This window comes from Bolinopsis microptera, chromosome 13 (genome assembly GCF_026151205.1).
Source record: "Bolinopsis microptera isolate Bmic1 chromosome 13, MBARI_Bmic_1.0, whole genome shotgun sequence".
In the NCBI taxonomy this organism is placed as follows: domain Eukaryota; kingdom Metazoa; phylum Ctenophora; class Tentaculata; order Lobata; family Bolinopsidae; genus Bolinopsis; species Bolinopsis microptera.
Genome location: NC_087084.1, coordinates 8436344 through 8454520, shown reverse-complemented (window position 1 = coordinate 8454520; position 18177 = coordinate 8436344). Strand labels below are relative to the sequence as shown.

The window sequence follows — 18177 nt, the reverse complement described above, 5'->3', positions numbered from 1 at the left end:
TTGTGAACAGAAATAATTCAAATAACAAATTCTAGACTTGGATGAATCATAAACAATAGATTATTGAAACATTCTATCAAATTATGAATTTAAAAACTTTCAATCTACCCAATCTAGTAGCAACATGACAAGAATCAATCTCAATTAGATAACCTAAACCAGTTATATAATACCTTAGGGATATCTCATTAATGTAATTGAGCACTATGTCTTCTATCAGCGCTACTGACTGAGTATAGGGACATGGATCATCTCCAAAGCCATACATCATGAATCTGAAAAGTTTGCTTTACTTAGAATGAGAAAAACTAGAACCTAATAGTTTATAGGATGTATTTCTAGATCAATCAATTCAACAGCTAGACTAAGCTATGAAAAGTTACTCACTTGATTTCTCGAGAAAGGCTCAGCTTTTTGGGGTCTTCATTATCATTGTCATCATCCATTGGTATGATTAGCTTTGCCTTGAGATATTTTCAATCAGAGATAAAGAAATTATAGGTTTGTTATTTATTTTTAAATTGTTACTATAGTCAAACCTCCTATAAACTATTGATTTAATTTAGGAATTGTATATAACTATCTTTGACCAAGTTTAATTGTTAATGAGAATGCACCCAAGCACTGGGCGCGCGCGGCGGCTTTGATGTTAGCGGCTACAAGCTTGAAGCTAGGCAGCTGCAGAAAAAATGCCGCGCGCGTTCACAGTTCAGCGTACGGCTTTTCGTTTTTGATTTTACAAATGACAAAGCAACTTTTAATGATTATTAATGGAATTATCGGATATTTATAATTCAATATGTATTGATTCTTCTGTGGAAAATAAAAATTGTATTTTACTTTTAAAAAATTGTATTTTACTTATGCCGTGCCTCCTTTTTCCCCCAAGATTTAATTTAATTAGCCTGTGCAAGAATTGTGATTTATCATAGTTCACAATATTTGCTTTTGGTGGTGATTTAAGTACATATTCATTTATAATACGACACCACACATGCATAAGGCCCTACTGGGGTATATAAGACGGTTGAGAGGCTATACCAGGTTTTATTTTCTATACCATGCACTTTCTAATTCTGTTTTCCCTTTAAATTTAATAAGATACATTTTTTATAACGATTAATTTAAAACAACGATTTATCAGGAGATGGTGGTGAGCAAAGCAGTTAATAATTTAAAACCTTGGAACAGGACATTATCAAAAACAAACTACAGTGTGGTGGTCTGGAAGGGGCATCCATACAGTCTGTCAGATGCATAAAGAATTCGTCAGAAGTGATTGTGCCAGTCGGTGCCCTACAATCACAGAAACCTCAAGCAAGAGCCACTTTGGTCTACTTGCTGTGAGGTGTCTCAGCTACATTCCATGGGTTGAGGGGTCCCCCCCCCCCCCCCCCTTTTTTTTCTTTAAAAAAACCTCCAATATGTGTACTCAAGAAAACAACAATTTCATGAAAACAACCTGTTCAAATACATACTTAATACATTAGGCATTCATTATTGCATCTAAATTATTTCACTTGCATTAGGCTTAGAAATTTATTCTCTGGTCAACAGATTTCAAATGTTTAATTAATTTGTAGTATGACAGTAAGGTATATAAGAAGTTATTTAATTTTGCTTGGGCTATTATATTGACTAGGTATTGAGGTTTAATGATGATATGGAATTTGAATTCTATATAAATTTACACTATGTGGTTGGGGCATTTTGCATAGTAAATATGGTTACTACTCATATATATCATATTATTTGATTGGTATTCGATTTCTGATTATTTCTCTAGGAATATGATTATTATATCTCAATTTGGCTTTAGGTAGGGTGCCCCGCTAAAAGAACTGGATTCTTCCAGGAAGCATCCCGTGCACAGAGCTTGGTCTACATATATATTAAATTATTAACCATTCATTCTGTATGTGCACGAAAATTTATTTCAATCAAAATACTAAACACCTACAGACAGGAAGTAGGTATATTTATTGTATGTTGTAACAGTGATGATATTAAATTCTTCTAAGTAAAGAAGCAACAACACGGGGGTGGTTAGCCCTTGGGTGGTATACGGTGCACCTCTACTGAATAAAGTTGAAAGCAAACAGATATCAACGAGATTAGACATAGACATTAGACAAACCAGCAGGATCAAAACAATCAAAACAAATACATTTGCTTCGAGCAGAAGGTTTAATTTACCGAAAAATTTTTTTGTGCATCAATCAATATACTCATAATATAGCAATGACCCTATATAAAAATTCTGTAAAAATGGAACAAATTAAAAAACTGAGGTAAAAATAAAACCCTTTGTAATAATATATATAAAATCCACTAAATCACATCACAACAAAAAGCAGTTTAGACCCCCATCCAACAAGCACTCCATGACCTTTTAGGGTTTAAGAGTGTTGATAAGGTTAAGGTCCAAATCACTTATTACCGAAAAATTCTGTAGCAAGGCTGCAAGCTAAGGGGTAAACCGATCTCTTCTAGATGCCCAAAGCAGGTTCGATAATGAGTGGCATAATGACAACTTTAACAGTTTTGGACCATGCTAGATTATTGATAAAAACGTGGAATTTATGTAAACAAATACTTAATTACTTAAATATTGCCGTTTCCGTACGGCGCTATACGTAATATATGTTAAATCGTGCTGCAGCTACTCCCTACCTCAACATTTGCGCGGGTTTCTTAAGCGCGCACGTACGTTTATTCTTGGCCGTTAATCAGACCCATGACATAACGCTATAGGTGGCAGTGACTGTAATTTTCTTCAACAATTACTGAATTATCCATCCATAAAGTGATTTACAAAATGATACCTAAACCTCGTGTTTCGGTGTTCACTTAAACGGTACTTGGCGGCTGAACTGTGGTGTCTGACGTTTGCAGCTAGATCGGACTCTGCATGATATTGTATTAGCAAATTTGTATAGTGTATAATTGTTTAGTGTTTATGATACTCTGCAACCTGGTAGCACGGCTGACACAAAAACAAAATGTTGGCCTGGCTTGTGCATAACCAAGTAAATAACACGCACTCCGATAAAAGCCGTCTGGAGAAACTCCACAAAATGTTCATTGTAGTCAACGGGCACAAAGAAGCACTACTAGCAATTGTGTCCTTTACCCTCCTACATAATTTGAACATTTTTGTGGCTAACTCATTGAACAACATCTGAATTAAAATGTGTCTAGTATTAAAAGATTCAGTAAGTAATTTTTTCATGTACGCTGTACACTGTAGTTAGTAAATCAAATCAAACTTTTTCGATCAGCCGCGCGCTGAACCAGTGTTGCACTAGGTAAAAATTGTGTATATTTTGTTCATTTTTGAGTGTAAATTAATTTATTAATTTATCACAAATTATTTTATTACAATATAACCACTTATGTGAAATGGTTATTTTGACTTTAAATATTTGAACTAAATATGAATTGATTGTGGGTATAAAATAAAATTTGTTTTACTATTTGTTTTACTAACTAACATGACAGCATATTTGCTTGCTATTGGGTACATCTGCTTCATTTTTAATCATGAGTTATATTACATTGTTTCATTTTGCATTTATTTTTATTTTGTTTCCCTTCTTATTACCATATTTTGAAGTATCATAGTAAAAGAACGTGAAATGAAATAAACATTATGACGTTCCACCATCGCACATGTCTTTATATTAAATGACAAACCATCATTTTCATCGAGCTATGAGAAAGATATTATTACAAACAATAAAATAAATATTCCCCCATGCCAACGTATATAACATAATTTTCCAAATGCAATTTTATTGTAGTATAGTATAAAGCTTAAAATTAATTATTTAGAGAAGTTTGTCGCCTCGACGCGCCGCGAGAACTATCATTCTTGCTTCGCATCGACAGATTGTTGCTTTGCTTCGCAAATGGCAAAGCAACAAACTTTGATCTTAATGATATGGGTAAACATTGGAGGATTTCGCCGCTTCGATGCCAATGCGCCGCGCAAACTAGCAGAGCAACGATCTCGACGGATTCAGGATTGACATCGTCAATTAAGGGTAAACTTGTCATACGTTGTATCACCCGCCGCGCACGAGTGCGCGGCTCCCCCTGTATCGTAGAAACTCTACTTCACTATTATATAGTGAAGCGACAGTGGGGGTCACCACGTGATACAACGGTTAACATCGTCAATCAAGTTAATTATACACTTACATATTAGAATCATTTCAAAGAGAAGTATACGATTAAATTATAATACAATAAAATTATTTGAGCGATCGCGATAATATTGTAGGTTAATAACCTACCAGGACGCGCGCCGAGTTGGACTCGTCGACGGTCCTGTAATATTTGCAATTTGGAACAAATATTTTACGAGTATCACCCGTTAACGATAATACAAAAATATTTAAATATACCGTCCCCCAAATCAAAGTATTCCCTTAATTGACGATGTCAATTCATCGCAGCTCGGCGCGGCACAGTAGCGCATCTCGCCGATCTGTGTGAAGCCTCATTGAGTGCGCGGCGCGGCACAGTAACGCATCGCGTTGTAGCGCGATGCACTAGTGGGTCGCGCGCGCGCATCCAATAATGCTTCTCGCAGATCGGCGAGATGCGAAGGATTGACATCGTGAATCAACGCATCGCGCTACAAAGTAGTCCCTTTTACCAATTTTCCCCGGCTACATGTGAGATCTCTCGAGCGCGCAGGCAGCAGGGCTATAGTGTTGTACAAGTTATATCATAAATGTACAAGTTATGTATCCGCGCCACTGAAAGCACAGTACACTCTACAAATTTCAAGCAACATTGTAGTGCGATGCACTTTATCCTGTCATGTGTACTTGTCATACGTTGTATGACCCGCCGCGCACGAAGTGCGCGGCTCCCCCTGTATCGTCAGAACGATACACCTAGTGAAACGACCGTGGGTGTCACAACGTGATACAAGGAGGAGGAGGAGGACTGAGAAGGAGGAGGAGGTGGAAGATGAGGACTGAGGAAGGAGAGGGTGGCGATTACGATTTCCCCTCTTGAGGGAATCCTACGCATGTTGTTAACTGTCAGACTTTGGACGAGGAAATGTTCTCGCGCCGTACGTTTATTATGGTAAAGCATTTTGGTACCAGAACGACAAATCTGTTCAAAATAAAAAGTTAAAAAGTTCGAAAATACAGTGTTTTTGTGAATAACTTAGAATATATTTCTAATGATTTTCTCAAGGTCTGACTGATAGATTTTCTTTAAACTTTTCAGATAGTTACATGGCTATATGACGGATAATGTGTGAGAGTTTGGGAGAATTATATGTGCCAAACTTGAGATATAATGATTTCAAACACAAGAAAATATATATATATACAAGATATTGCGAGCGTCCTGTTACTCTCTTAAATGCAATCTCTGTGAAGTATTGGATGAGAATTGATTTTAAGTAAGGATTTTAAATTAAGTTCAGGATTATAAAAAAATTCTCCGATTTGCAGTTCGAATAATATGTGTTTGTGATGCATCCGGCATCAGCATAATCTCAGAGTAAACATCTCTCGCGTGCATATCTTTTTTAGCAGAACTCTTTCCTCAGAAAGTCACTGAGTAAAAATGAAAAAGTCAGATGACTGTAACTGTAAAGCAGCAGAAATCCCACACATTGATAGCCCTCTCTCATCACTATGCTGAAATTAAAAATATAATTTTTGACTGTACAATGGTAAGTAACATTTCAAATCTCAATCAGGTTTTAGTTATCTCAGTTACTCGCCAGATTTTAAACGATTAGGCGCTAGACAGTATGATTCTAAAGATTTACAATCTTAAATTTTGTACTACCTTTTTTCATCCTTAGAACAACATTACGAAGTACTCCAGCGGACATCTGAGCAGAAACGATTTAACTCGACCAAGGTACTGGAGCTGAAAAATTCAGAGTCATATTTCTTTTGTAAACAAGTGAAAAAGAAGTACTAAATTACAAACAATGTTATTAAGCTTATTAGCGATCATGGATGAAGATAACAATGTAATTAGGAACAATGTAAACATGGAATGCAGCATCGTATTGATTGAGTGGGTCTCAGAATTAATTTGAAGACAACATACTTAAAAAAAGTTTAAAGCAGTCGGTCGGATTAACAAGTAAACGAAATACAGTAGTCCCGGTAATAAAGCTTTAATATACCACACATCATGAGGAGCAGTGTGTAAATAATACCATTAAAATAATTCACTGGCTAAACATTTATGGTTACTAAATGATTGAATGTGCCTGTGTACTACATAGTACATAATACTGTGTAGTGTGTACTATTTACTGAGTTATATTAATATATCGTGTATTGCTGGGAAGGCTGTTAATTTAGGATAGAGTTATTGTGGCACTTATATCAGTTTGTTCTTTTGTAGTTGTTCTCAAACTGCTGAGTAAAAGTTTTACAACTTAAAAGCAGTGTTTATAATTTAATTTATTATTGTTATTATTTCAAATATAACAAAAGCTTGGCGGTCGATCATAGTTTTGCAACGTCTATCCCAAATTTAAAATTATTCTACACAGCCCACCTGTATAACATCAACCCAGGAAGTTATTAAAAGCAAAGCAGCGTGTACGAAACCATAGTATCAAAACTTCCTTTTCTCTTAATCTCTTAAAATATTGTACTAAGAACTAAAACAAATTCAATTGGGAATTGAAAGCAGTCTTCATTACGAAATTTAATACACATGACTCACTCCATGCACTAACAAAATTAAAATAATAGACCGAATAGAAATTACATCAAAGATCAATTAACAAGTATATTAATTGAGTGTATCATTAATTAAGTCCTCCAAATCCAGAGCACTGGAAGAGAGGCTGGGTTGAGTGATAAGTGAAGAAGTGAGGAAAGCTCATTATAATGATTACGTGAACATGTTACATGTTAGTGGAATGAGTATAGGTACTAGTATAGATACACCTGTAGGTACTTCAAAGGGGCTTTCCAGAGACTGATGAAAAAGGGTGATGGGCTTATATTACAGTATTTCGGTTGTAGTTGGAGCTAGGAGAGAAGTTGCCCAGGGTTTGGAGAGTAATTTGTTGTTAAGGATTCTGACAGCCTGACAGGAAACAGTTACCAGAGATTTTGACGCTGCCGTTGGATTTCTTTTTTGCACTTCTCTCCCAAGATGTGTATCGCGATTATTGACGTCCTCGGCGATTTTAAGTATGGTCTTCCTAATATCCGTAGAGTTGAACCAGAATCTGTTGGGGGTCGTTTCCACCACTAAATGCCCAGAGAAACCCAAAGCATAGAGGTCCACACGAGAAGTTATCCGTCTGCTGTTGGCACGGCATGGCATTGATATATTTCACATTCCTTGCTGTTGGATGTTCTTCTCTTGAACAGACGAAAATCCGGTCACCATCCTCAGGCACTCACTAGATGATTTAGTTGCTACAGGAACTAGCAGGCGATTATCAATCTTCGTTGCTGGCTCTATTTTCCTAAACTCTAAAGAGTGGAGGAATGGTAACAGGCTTCACTCCCTATTCCACTCACTGACTGGTCGGGAGGCCGACTTCCAGGCCCCCTCATTACTAGGGGGCCAGGGAGATCAGATCATGTCACTAATTAGTGACGTATTATTAGTAATGTGATCCATCAGTAGAATTTAACTAACCTAGAAATGGTAGAGTTCACATGTACATCATAGCTGTGCATTAAGAAGTAAACATGATCTTTAAGATTTGACCGCTCGACTCGTATATCACATAAGGGACAGGAGCTCTTGCTAAAGAGGGGTTCTTGTATCTAGGGATGTGAGACGTACGTGCCAAAGGCATGCAACGGGAGTGAGCCGATCAAGTGTTCTTAGGTATATTATATACTGGAAGATAATAGACAATAGTATCGCATTCTATCAACATGCCTACCTTCTCCAAATTCATCTCTGGTCGGACAGGATGTCAACAGCTACTCGACTCTGATGGATACATCTACTCCCGGAAGAAGGACAAGTAAAAGATTCAGCCCTCAAGTCTGCCTGGCGGTGCTGCAAGCACACTCCTCCTACTAAGTGTCCCTGTCGGTGTTATCTCACCCTGTCAGACAATACTCTTACATTGAGTCATTAAACTCACACCCACGAAGCAGACCTCGCAGCTCCTGAACGAAGAGAAGTCCTAGTATCCCTGAAACTAGGATTCTGGAACCATTTCGCCAGAATCATTCGGGATCCGGAGTTCCCTCGAACCTCGAACATGGTTGAGGGCTTTCACAGAGGATTTAAATCCCGAGTGCATCGCCCAAAGCCCTCTGTTCAAGAGTATGTGCGAGCTATCAAAGATCAGCAAGTCATTACCGACTTTCACATCGACAGGTTGAGTGTTGGCAAGAAACCCGCTAAGAGGCGAAGGAATTACCATACCCAACTCCACGATATCTGTTCTTTTAGTATTGTGTGTGTACTTGTTAATTTAAATCAAAACTAAGGGGTAAAACTGGGCTAGATATAGGGTAGAGTTCACATGTTCTGTAAATCGTAGCTGGTGGATCACATCACTAATTATACGGCACATCACTAATTATACGTTATATAATGATCTGACAAGCAGCACTTGTCACAAGAGACAAAGGATCTCATCTCGGAGCGGAGTAAGGTCAAGCAGAAATGCCCAAGTGATGGATTCAATAGATCTGAGTATTCTCTTGCTAATAAGCGTGTTAAGAAGAGCTGCAAGAAGGACGATGAGAACTGGGCTTTACGGGTTGCAGCCGATCTGGAAACAGCTTCTTCACACGGTCAGCAGAGGGAGGTCTGGCAGATGATCAAGTCCTTGTCAGGCAAGAAGAGTCGGAAGTCAACTGCTGTCAGAGATAAAACCGAGAAGTTGATTTCTGACCCCGCTGCTCAACGAAAACGATGGGGTGAGCACTTCGCTGAACTACTAAACCCGCAGATAGGAGACGTGGACCTTTCAGACCTAGACAGTCTAGACGTCGCACCATGTTTTCCGTATCTGAGTGATAGTGATTTACCCCCTAGCAGAACAGAGATCTCTGAGGCTTTAAAGAGTCTGAAGAATCACAAGAGCTCTGGAATTGATGAAATTTCCAACGAACAGCTGAAGTATGGGGCTCCTGGTCTTTTAGACAGGCTTGAGAAACTGTTTGCACGTGTTTGGGAGACGGAGAATGTGCCAGAGGATTGGGTTAAGGGTATCATTGTTATTGTCCCGAAAAAGGGTGATACATCATTCTGCTCGAACAACAGCTACAGGGGCATAACCCTACGCTCCACGGCATCAAAACTATATCAGATAATAGTGTTGCGACGGATGAATGCGGGGCTTGAAGAACTGCTCCGAGAGAATCAGTGCGGGTTCAGGAAAAAAAGGTCTTGCATTGATCAGATTTATTCGCTTCGTACTATTATTCACAACAGCATTGAGTTTAACCTCCCCCTGTACATAAATTTTGTTGACTTTAAAGCTGCATTCGATTCACTTAATCGGGAGTTTATCTGGAAAGCTTTCAGTCATTATGGCTTGCCTTGTAAATACATTCGCATAATGCAAGCATTCTTTTGTGGCACCGTCAGCTCTGTCAGACATAATGGTGAGCTCTCAGATTGGTTTGACGTTACATCTGGTTCTGGGCAGGGGGATATTCAGGGTCCACCTATCTTTAATGTTTGCATCAACCTGCCTGCGCAGCGGGCTGAGGATAACAAAGTGTTGTCACACGGGGCAGTGCTGCAGAGAGCTACCACCAGCTTTGATCAGAATACAGTCGTCTTGGATACTAACTATGCAGATGATTTGGCTATCATGGACAACACCAAGGACGGTCTCCAGGAGACGACTGATCTTTTATGCAAGTATGCGGCTCAGGCTGGCCTCAGAATCAATGCGAAGAAAACAGAGGTTATGGCCATCGGCAAGAATACATCACAGAGGCCGTATACTGAAGCATCAACGGTGGACATTACAGTGGGAGACACGGCTATCCAGCAAGTCAGCAACTTCCCCCTTGTGTCGATTATATCAAGTGATGGGACTATTGACCGGGACTTGTCTGCACGGATCCAGAAAGCCTCAGGAGCATTCAATCAGCTCGGTAATATTTGGAAGAATCGCAATATCCAAACTAACACCAAAATACGGATATATGTTGCAGCGGTTCTAACAATATTACTTTATGGAAGCGAAGTCTGGAACACTACTTCAAAGCAAATACATCGCTTCGAAGTTTTCCATCAAAACTGTTTGTGGAGAATCCTTCGAATTAAATGGTTCCACCGGACGAGCAATGTTCAAGTGTTGGAGCGGGCAAGAATAAACCCGGTTATAACCAACATCAGTGCCAACCGTCTTCGCTGGTTTGGACATGTTTCTAGAATGCCGGACACCAGGCTACCAAAGTATCTACTTGACTGGACACCTGCTCACGGCCGAAGATCACGTGGGCGGCCAAGAAAGAATTGGCGAACCTGTGTCCTGGAAGACGCAGTAACATTTACAGGAGATCCAGACATTGTATTTGATAAGGTCCGAGAGTTGGCAGGAAATCGCAAGCACTGGAGAGAGATTATACGACATAAGCGGCAATTCCTTGGTGCAGGCCACTCGAATGATCGAGGAGACCTTATCAAGTATCAAGTAAGTAAGTATGATCTGACCCCTAATAATAGGGGGCCTGGAAGTCGTGCAGCCGTTTCTCATAAGATGTATGAATGTAACCGACATGTTATATAATGAATATCTGTACCTATTAAGCTCCTTGTGATTTTGCTCACAAATTGATGTGTTTATTCTATTCCGTAGCAGCTGTGCACAAATATCCAAGCGATGAAATATATCTAATGGATTTTTAAAATTCAACTCGAATGAAATCTGTCAAATAAGATGTACTTATGGCTTACTGGGCGGCGCTCAACCTGCACTGTCTTTCCGCCGAATCTCTATCTTTGATTATGGACATAAATATGGTAACTTGTGGCTTCACTTGGTTACAGGATGGTCTCTAGGGTTGGATTTCACAGATTGAACTTTGTGGTTCAACAGCTCATCGAAGTTTATAAGGCCGCCGAATTTGATGAATTGCGGGATCTCCGGTTTTGAAGAGTCTGCCAGCTTTCCTCCGTATGGTGGCAGCATACCAGGGAACTGCTTCTCGGCATGGCGGGCCACTTGGGAAGCAAAGACCACAACAGATATTGACGGAATATGCTGCCATGATCTAAGGAACTGAACGTAATCCGATGCCCCTTCATGCAGGCAGAGGACCCTAAGGCCTAAACCCTACACATATTCCATGTGGACACATGACTGTGAGAAGTCCACCACTCTTCCCAGCAATCTGTACAAACTTTTTAGTGAACGAATAGTGATCTGTGTTGTGTTCTATTATCCTCTCCACCCGTTATCTCAGTGTCCCCTTCTTGATTTAAGCATGTCAAGCATACCGTTGATGACGTTAGATCCGGTTTTCTGCTTGACGATCGATGTTCCACAAGTCATCAAATTGTATGGGGTAGACATCATGTTTGCCGTCAGAGCCTTTATCTATTGCTTTCACATCAAAGAGGATGACAGGGGAATGCCTCCCACACTCTCTACAGGACAGGAAGTCTAGAGGTGTCTCCTTCATGCCCATATAGAGTAGGAAGGGATCCCTTAGGGTGTTGTTGGTAAGGTGGGGACTGTCGGACTCCTTTCGGAAAGATCGACTGTCTCGGATATGGGGTGTCCAAACAATGTCAGTCTGGTGAAGATGGTTTCCAGAAGCTGACAGTCTACAATTGTATGGTCGTTGTTATTGAACCGTGAACACCCCTTCCGAGACATCGGTGTATCGATATGGAGTCTGACAGGTGAAACAGAAATTAACATGTATTCAACAGTCGTCACTGCCTCCTTCTGTAACCACCTCCCCTGGCTGGTTACAGTGTGTGCAGATTTGCTCGGAAGGAATAAGTTTTGACAGGGATTTGACTGGTTCCGTCTTACACATGAGTGGATTCCACTCAGTGGAATGCGTTTGTTTTCCATCGCATGTTTTAGCATACGCTCTACAGTTGAATCACCTCTTGGTGGATATTGCAGGGGCAGCCCCGAGGCAGATAACTCAGTCTCAACCTGATTCAGGGAAGGATCATGAACAGTAGATGGATTCTTATTGTCTTTCGAATCTGCTTTTACATTTTACATTAAGAGCTTGGGCGCAATTTGCGTGAAATGTTGATTTGTAATCAGTTCATGAATGCAGCAACCTTTGATGCTCTTACCAACAAACGGCTTTGTTAAGACTCTACCCAATTTTGAGTAATAGGAGCACCTTTCCGAAGCAGCTAGGGCAACCGAAAATAAAAGATCTTCCGGTCTGATCTGTTCAGGTCTTCTACAATTCCATTGAAGAACATCACTATGGGATACTGGGAAGCCTGACATAATTTCCTTATGCTGTCTCCTCGATCGTTCGAGAGCATCATGGAGAGAAACAATTCGTCTACCTTAAAGGTAGGTAAGCCGGCGATTTTGACCTTCTTAGCCCCGTCCACATGTTTGCAAAACCTCGGTAAAACTCGGCTCGGTAAAGTTTTTATCGTACATTTTGAACGTTAAGATCTGACGGTTTCGATTTAAATCAGTAAAATGTACTACTATGATATGCCTTCATACTAGTGATTTGACTTTACATACTGGTGATTTAAGTACTGTTAGTGTTAAACGACACTGCAATTCAAACATCAAGCATTTGTGAGATCAATAAACGTTGATAGAAGATAAACTGAAGTTTCACCCGGGTAACAGCTGATTATCAGTTATTTAGATGGATTTGAGCATGACGAGTGACGACATATGTAACTCGAGATCACACATAAAACCGGCAATATCCAAGTATCCCGATGGGCGACACGTGTTCACGAACAGTTTTTGCACTTGTACTAACCGATTTGACAGTGCTGCATGTCTTGATATCAGGTTTTTTGATATCAGGCTTCTTGATAACAGGTTTCTTGATAGCAGGAATGCTCTCAATCTTCGACTACTCTTTGGCTGAAAAACAATAGTTATTTCAATGAATGTATATACCAAATGAAAACGAATGTAGGATAGTACACATTGCTGCGATAAGTTATGAAGCGTGTAACAACATACTATGTTACATCGATTCTTTGACATAAATTGACAAGATATACTTACAGGAAGAAAATCATATGAGCTCGAACTGTATGTATCTTGGAGCAATTTGTTCATTTGTGATGAAATATTGTTCCTGGGAAATACTGTTTGACTAACATCTCAAAACTTATTTAATTTAACTGTTACTATACCTGCCGGCAGGTATAGTAACAGTTAAATTAAATAAGTTTTGAGATGTAAGTCAAAACCATGTAAATCTATTAAGTTGATCTACCAAATAACGGTATAGGTGGTGTCCAACCGTGTCCATGTCGATTGGGCGACATCTGTCCGACAGCCGAATTAGGGATTTCGGACAGATGTGGCTGTCGGACAGGATTCGTTTTTGGCGACATCTGTCCGAATTTCGGATCATATTGTAATTTCAGTTCACATTCGTATTTCACAAGCTCACGGGTAATCTCGTGACGTTGCTCCCATTGTTCTAATGCTGATGTGATCCATTGAGATATAATCCTCGATATATGATTGACTAGTTGAGAACAGGAACGTCAGATCGTCCTAGCCGTAAACTTACAAGCTGTCGATCAAATCACAGGACATGAGTACATATAAGACAGCGGTATGTAGATCAGTTATCGCAATCCACAATTGCAACCAATCTTCAGTTTATCCCTGGCTCGGCCCGGAGAACCCTGTCCTGAATGGCTTCCGATACGTCTTCGACAAATAAAGAGACGATACCACCCACTGGAAATATTCGGATTTCCGAAAGGGTTGCAGAGCACGATTCTACCGTGGAGAAACAACTGATCACTCCTACTCCTGACCGCACTCACCCTGCCCACCATGCTGAAACGACCGTCCACGTCAGCAAACAGAACTTGAAAAGAAAAGCTTCTGGTGGAGATCGACCGACGAAATACCTCTTATCTGAATCAGTTGGTGGATTGGGTTACGAATCTAGAGCTGCCAGCTATCACCCCTCAACAGAATGGTACAGAGAAGCAGAAAAGCAGCAAACAGACACCTTTCTAACCCGAGAAACCCTTCTAATCTGGAAACCTTTCTAATCTGGAAACGCTCCCTATTCCTGCAAACTATATGCTCTCTACCGACAACGAAAAAATGCTGCTCTGGGACTCTGGATGGGACGAAAATACTCGACGATCTTTCCTTTGGGGTACTGCTAAGAACGCAGATCAGGGAGATCCAAAAGAGCGAGTAACCCAGTACAGCGCCAAAAGAAAATTGTTCTCCTCTGTGACTCGACCATGCGAAGCTTTAAACCTGACGAGTTTCCAAAGAGGTACAATGTCTCTGTAATATACAGGCCAAGTTTGAAAGAACTTGACTCGTGCCTCGAACGAACAGTAGAAGAGATCTCAAACCTCAATCCAGATGCAGTGTACATTCACCTTGGTACTCGGGACATCCTGGAAGGCAACAAGGCTGATATTGTGGTGGGGTCATTAATAAAGTCAACTGAAAAGATCCTTAGACAGACCTCACAACACTGCAAAATATTCATCTCTCACCCCTTTCTCCGCGACCATCCTGGAGAGGAATGGGGTAAGAATAGTCGACTCATCACAGAGGCAATCAGAAATCTTAAAGATGACAGTGAAAAGGCTGATTTCTGGATGAGATCAAGAGAAAACAGAAACAACAACTTCTACCCGGGGGGATCGGATATTCCACACGACTATCTGTTTGTCCCAGATCAACCTCATCTAAATGACAGAGGTATCAGAGTAATCATGGGAAACTTCAAGACAAGTCTCAATAGTACATTTAGCAGGGGCCGTACTTGAATCCCAGTCTCTCATTCTCAGCTCCTCCAAGTCTTCCGAGTTCTCTTCTTCTTTCCTCCTCTCCTCTTGCCTCTCTCATCTTCTATACCTGACTGATGAACATCGTCAACGGTATAATTTCCTGGAATGTTGCAAACATTCATGGCTTGCTCGGAAACAAAGTTGAGGATCCCGAATTTGTCAAAATCATCAGTCCAAATGATATAATCTGCCTCCAAGAAACCGGATGCGAAGTTTCCCTGAAAGGATACAAATCCTATAGTGACATCCGCAAATCAGGTAAAGGAGGAGGAGTAACCACTTTGGTTAGGAACACAATTGTGGAATATTGCTCTCTGGATAAATGCACACTCACTGTGGGGCCTTCCGAGTGATAGGGTTACAGTGACTGCTAGTAGAGAAAATATGAAGGTTCCACCAGTAGACATAAGTATCGAAAGCAGGGCATTGGCTCGACCTCCGAGGCGGGGTATCCGTGAGGACCCTGGTCGTAATCAGCTCTGCACTATTTCAGTGTATCCTGATGCCTGAAATCTCGGACACTGCCTACGTACGGGGTAGACAGCCACGGATGATTTTGTCTGTGAGCTTTTCATCACTTCCTGACATGAGCCAGACCTCAGCTGGATCCTTCCTTTTCCTTTTTCTTTACTTCCCGTTCAGTCTACCTCTTCATCATCAGTTTGAGTTGCTTCGCCTTGCATTCGAACTTTGCCTCCACAGTTCTGAGTTCACCACGGCACCTCTTTTGGATGCCTCCTGCCGGGCAACACCAGCTCTCAGACACTGGCTAACTTACCGCGCACGGTTTAGTTTCTGTGTCTTTTCTGTGGCCGTGTAATCCGTTTTATGCCACCCTCTCTGCCGTTCTCGCGCTTGCGCTCACCCACTCCTCAGTGGGCTGTTCATTTGACAGAGTTACTGGCTGGCACTCCCATCATCCTCTCACTCACCATCACTGCCCAATCAAATTTATGCAATCAAAATCACTATACACCCATAATCATATGATCAAAACACAAAGCTTTGAAATATACTTTTTTCTGTTTGAGATTTGAATAACGTTACTGTAATGTTCCAAATTATATTTTAAATGTTCAAAAAAAAAATGTTATATTATATGGCGGACGCGGAGCATTGGGTAGATCATATCTCAAATTGGAAATGTTACGTATACAAATTAGCGAGTAACAGTTCATGAGTTCAGATCATGTCTCTAATTGGAAATGTGTTGAAATCAGATGATGATTTCGGACAGATGCCGTTTTTTTCTGGTACCCTGATTCGGACAGATCTCGCTGTCGGACAGGAGTTGTGTTACCGTCCATGTCACGGCGCAATGGCTCAGGTCGTTGCACTTTTAACAATAACAATTTTAATGATTGTGAACCACTTACAACTGGTTTAGCTGGCAACCTCTGAGGTATGGATTTCGTCGCTACTACACCGGCTAAACGTTTAATCTGCGGTTAGATGTGTCCCATTAGCTTCAATTAAAGTCTATAATTCGATCGTGATAGTTACAGTTTTAAGAAACACTAATAAAAGCAACACTTTTGGTTCATACATTTACGTAAAAAGCATGTAACTTTTCAAGTTTGTTATAATATCAGATATAATGGTCACCACGTCATCATTCTGTCGAGTTCAAGTTCCTGCAATTTAGACTCTTAAAAAGTGAAAATCGATGATACCAATCACAAACAATCTTCCTAACTTAACTTGTTACAATATTTTAATTGTATAACTTGACAAAGACTTACCACTACGTTCCCTACTGTAGCTTATGATATCAGTCAGTAGCTCTCCTTTCATTCAATTGTTTCAAAACTGACTTTCAGCAGACAAAGCTCCAAACTTTTGCTATGCAGTCTATACAATGTAATTCAGTTAATATAATAATTTAAATAGATTCAAAATTAAATAACAATAAATCAGTTTGGTAACACGACATCTGTCCGACAGCGACATCTGTCCGACAACACTATTTTCGTGTGTTTGAAGTGATATCTCAAATTTGGCACATAGAAATTTAATCAAACTAGCAAAAATTATTTGTCTTAAAGCTATCTTACTATCTAGAAAGTTTCAAGAAAATCGTATCGTTGGATCTTCAGATATATGCTTTGGAACCACTGAAAACCACCGAATTGGATATATTTTTAGTGTTTAAGGTAATATCTTAAATTTGGCTCATAGAAACTCGCTCAAACTTACACAGATTATTCGTCATATAACCACTATACTTTATGGAAAGTTTCAAGAAAATCGTACGGTAGGATCCGACATAAACTATTGTCCAAATAACCTATTTTCTGAGTCGGACAGATGTCGCTGTCGGACAGATGTCGGCCAATCAATTGGAACCATCAAGGGGAATGAAATTAAATTGTTGGATGCCAGGAACTATGTGATTCCATGGAGAGGTATAATTCTAATTGGAACCATCAAGGGGAATGAAATTAAATTATTGGATGCCAGGAACTAGAAATAAATATACTGGAATACTGTGTTTCCATGGAGAGGTCTAATTCTAATTGGAACCATCAAGGGGAATGAAATTAAATTATTGGATGCCAGGAACTAGAAATAAATATACTGGAATACTGTGTTTCCATGGAGAGGTCTAATTCTAATTGGAACCATCAAGGGGAATGAAATTAAATTGTTGGATGCCAGGAACTATGTGATTCCATGGAGAGGTATAATTCTAATTGGAACCATCAAGGGGAATGAAATTAAATTATTGGATGCCAGGAACTTGATACATGTTTCGTATCCCAATATCAGAGATAATATCTTTCTAATTGGAACCATCAAGGGGAATGAAATTAAATTGTTGGATGCCAGGAACTATGTGATTCCATGGAGAGGTATAATTCTAATTGGAACCATCAAGGGGAATGAAATTAAATTATTGGATGCCAGGAACTAGAAATAAATATACTGGAATACTGTGTTTCCATGGAGAGGTCTAATTCTAATTGGAACCATCAAGGGGAATGAAATTAAATTATTGGATGCCAGGAACTAGAAATAAATATACTGGAATACTGTGTTTCCATGGAGAGGTCTAATTCTAATTGGAACCATCAAGGGGAATGAAATTAAATTGTTGGATGCCAGGAACTATGTGATTCCATGGAGAGGTATAATTCTAATTGGAACCGAAGGAGAGGAGATGGAGGAGGACTGAGGAAGAGGAGGAGGACTCAGGAAGAGGACTCAGGAGGAGAATTA

At 39.9% G+C, this 18177-nt stretch overlaps 2 protein-coding genes and 1 long non-coding RNA gene across 3 annotated transcripts in view; 1 reads left to right on the top strand and 2 right to left on the bottom strand.

Annotated features, from left to right (window-relative positions):
* The window catches only part of LOC134824966 (muskelin-like), a 472587-nt gene that overhangs the window by 117834 nt on the left and 336576 nt on the right, over positions 1 to 18177 (top strand). The window lies entirely within an intron of this gene.
* Positions 1 to 18177, bottom strand: part of LOC134825224 (transcription initiation factor TFIID subunit 13-like) — a 90497-nt gene that overhangs the window by 499 nt on the left and 71821 nt on the right. Inside the window, exons 2-3 of the mRNA XM_063837375.1 lie at positions 388 to 466; positions 174 to 275 (exon numbers count right to left, since the gene is read on the bottom strand). Coding sequence (XP_063693445.1) covers positions 174 to 275; positions 388 to 446 — 161 coding nt within the window. The 5' untranslated portion in view covers positions 447 to 466. The remainder of the gene's footprint in view (positions 1 to 173; positions 276 to 387; positions 467 to 18177) is intronic.
* Positions 5830 to 16805, bottom strand: LOC134824724 (uncharacterized). Its single transcript, XR_010161463.1, has 4 exons — positions 16701 to 16805; positions 16335 to 16400; positions 12930 to 13036; positions 5830 to 5907 (listed from the first exon to the last, which is right to left on the bottom strand). It is a non-coding gene; the product is annotated as an uncharacterized LOC134824724 (long non-coding RNA).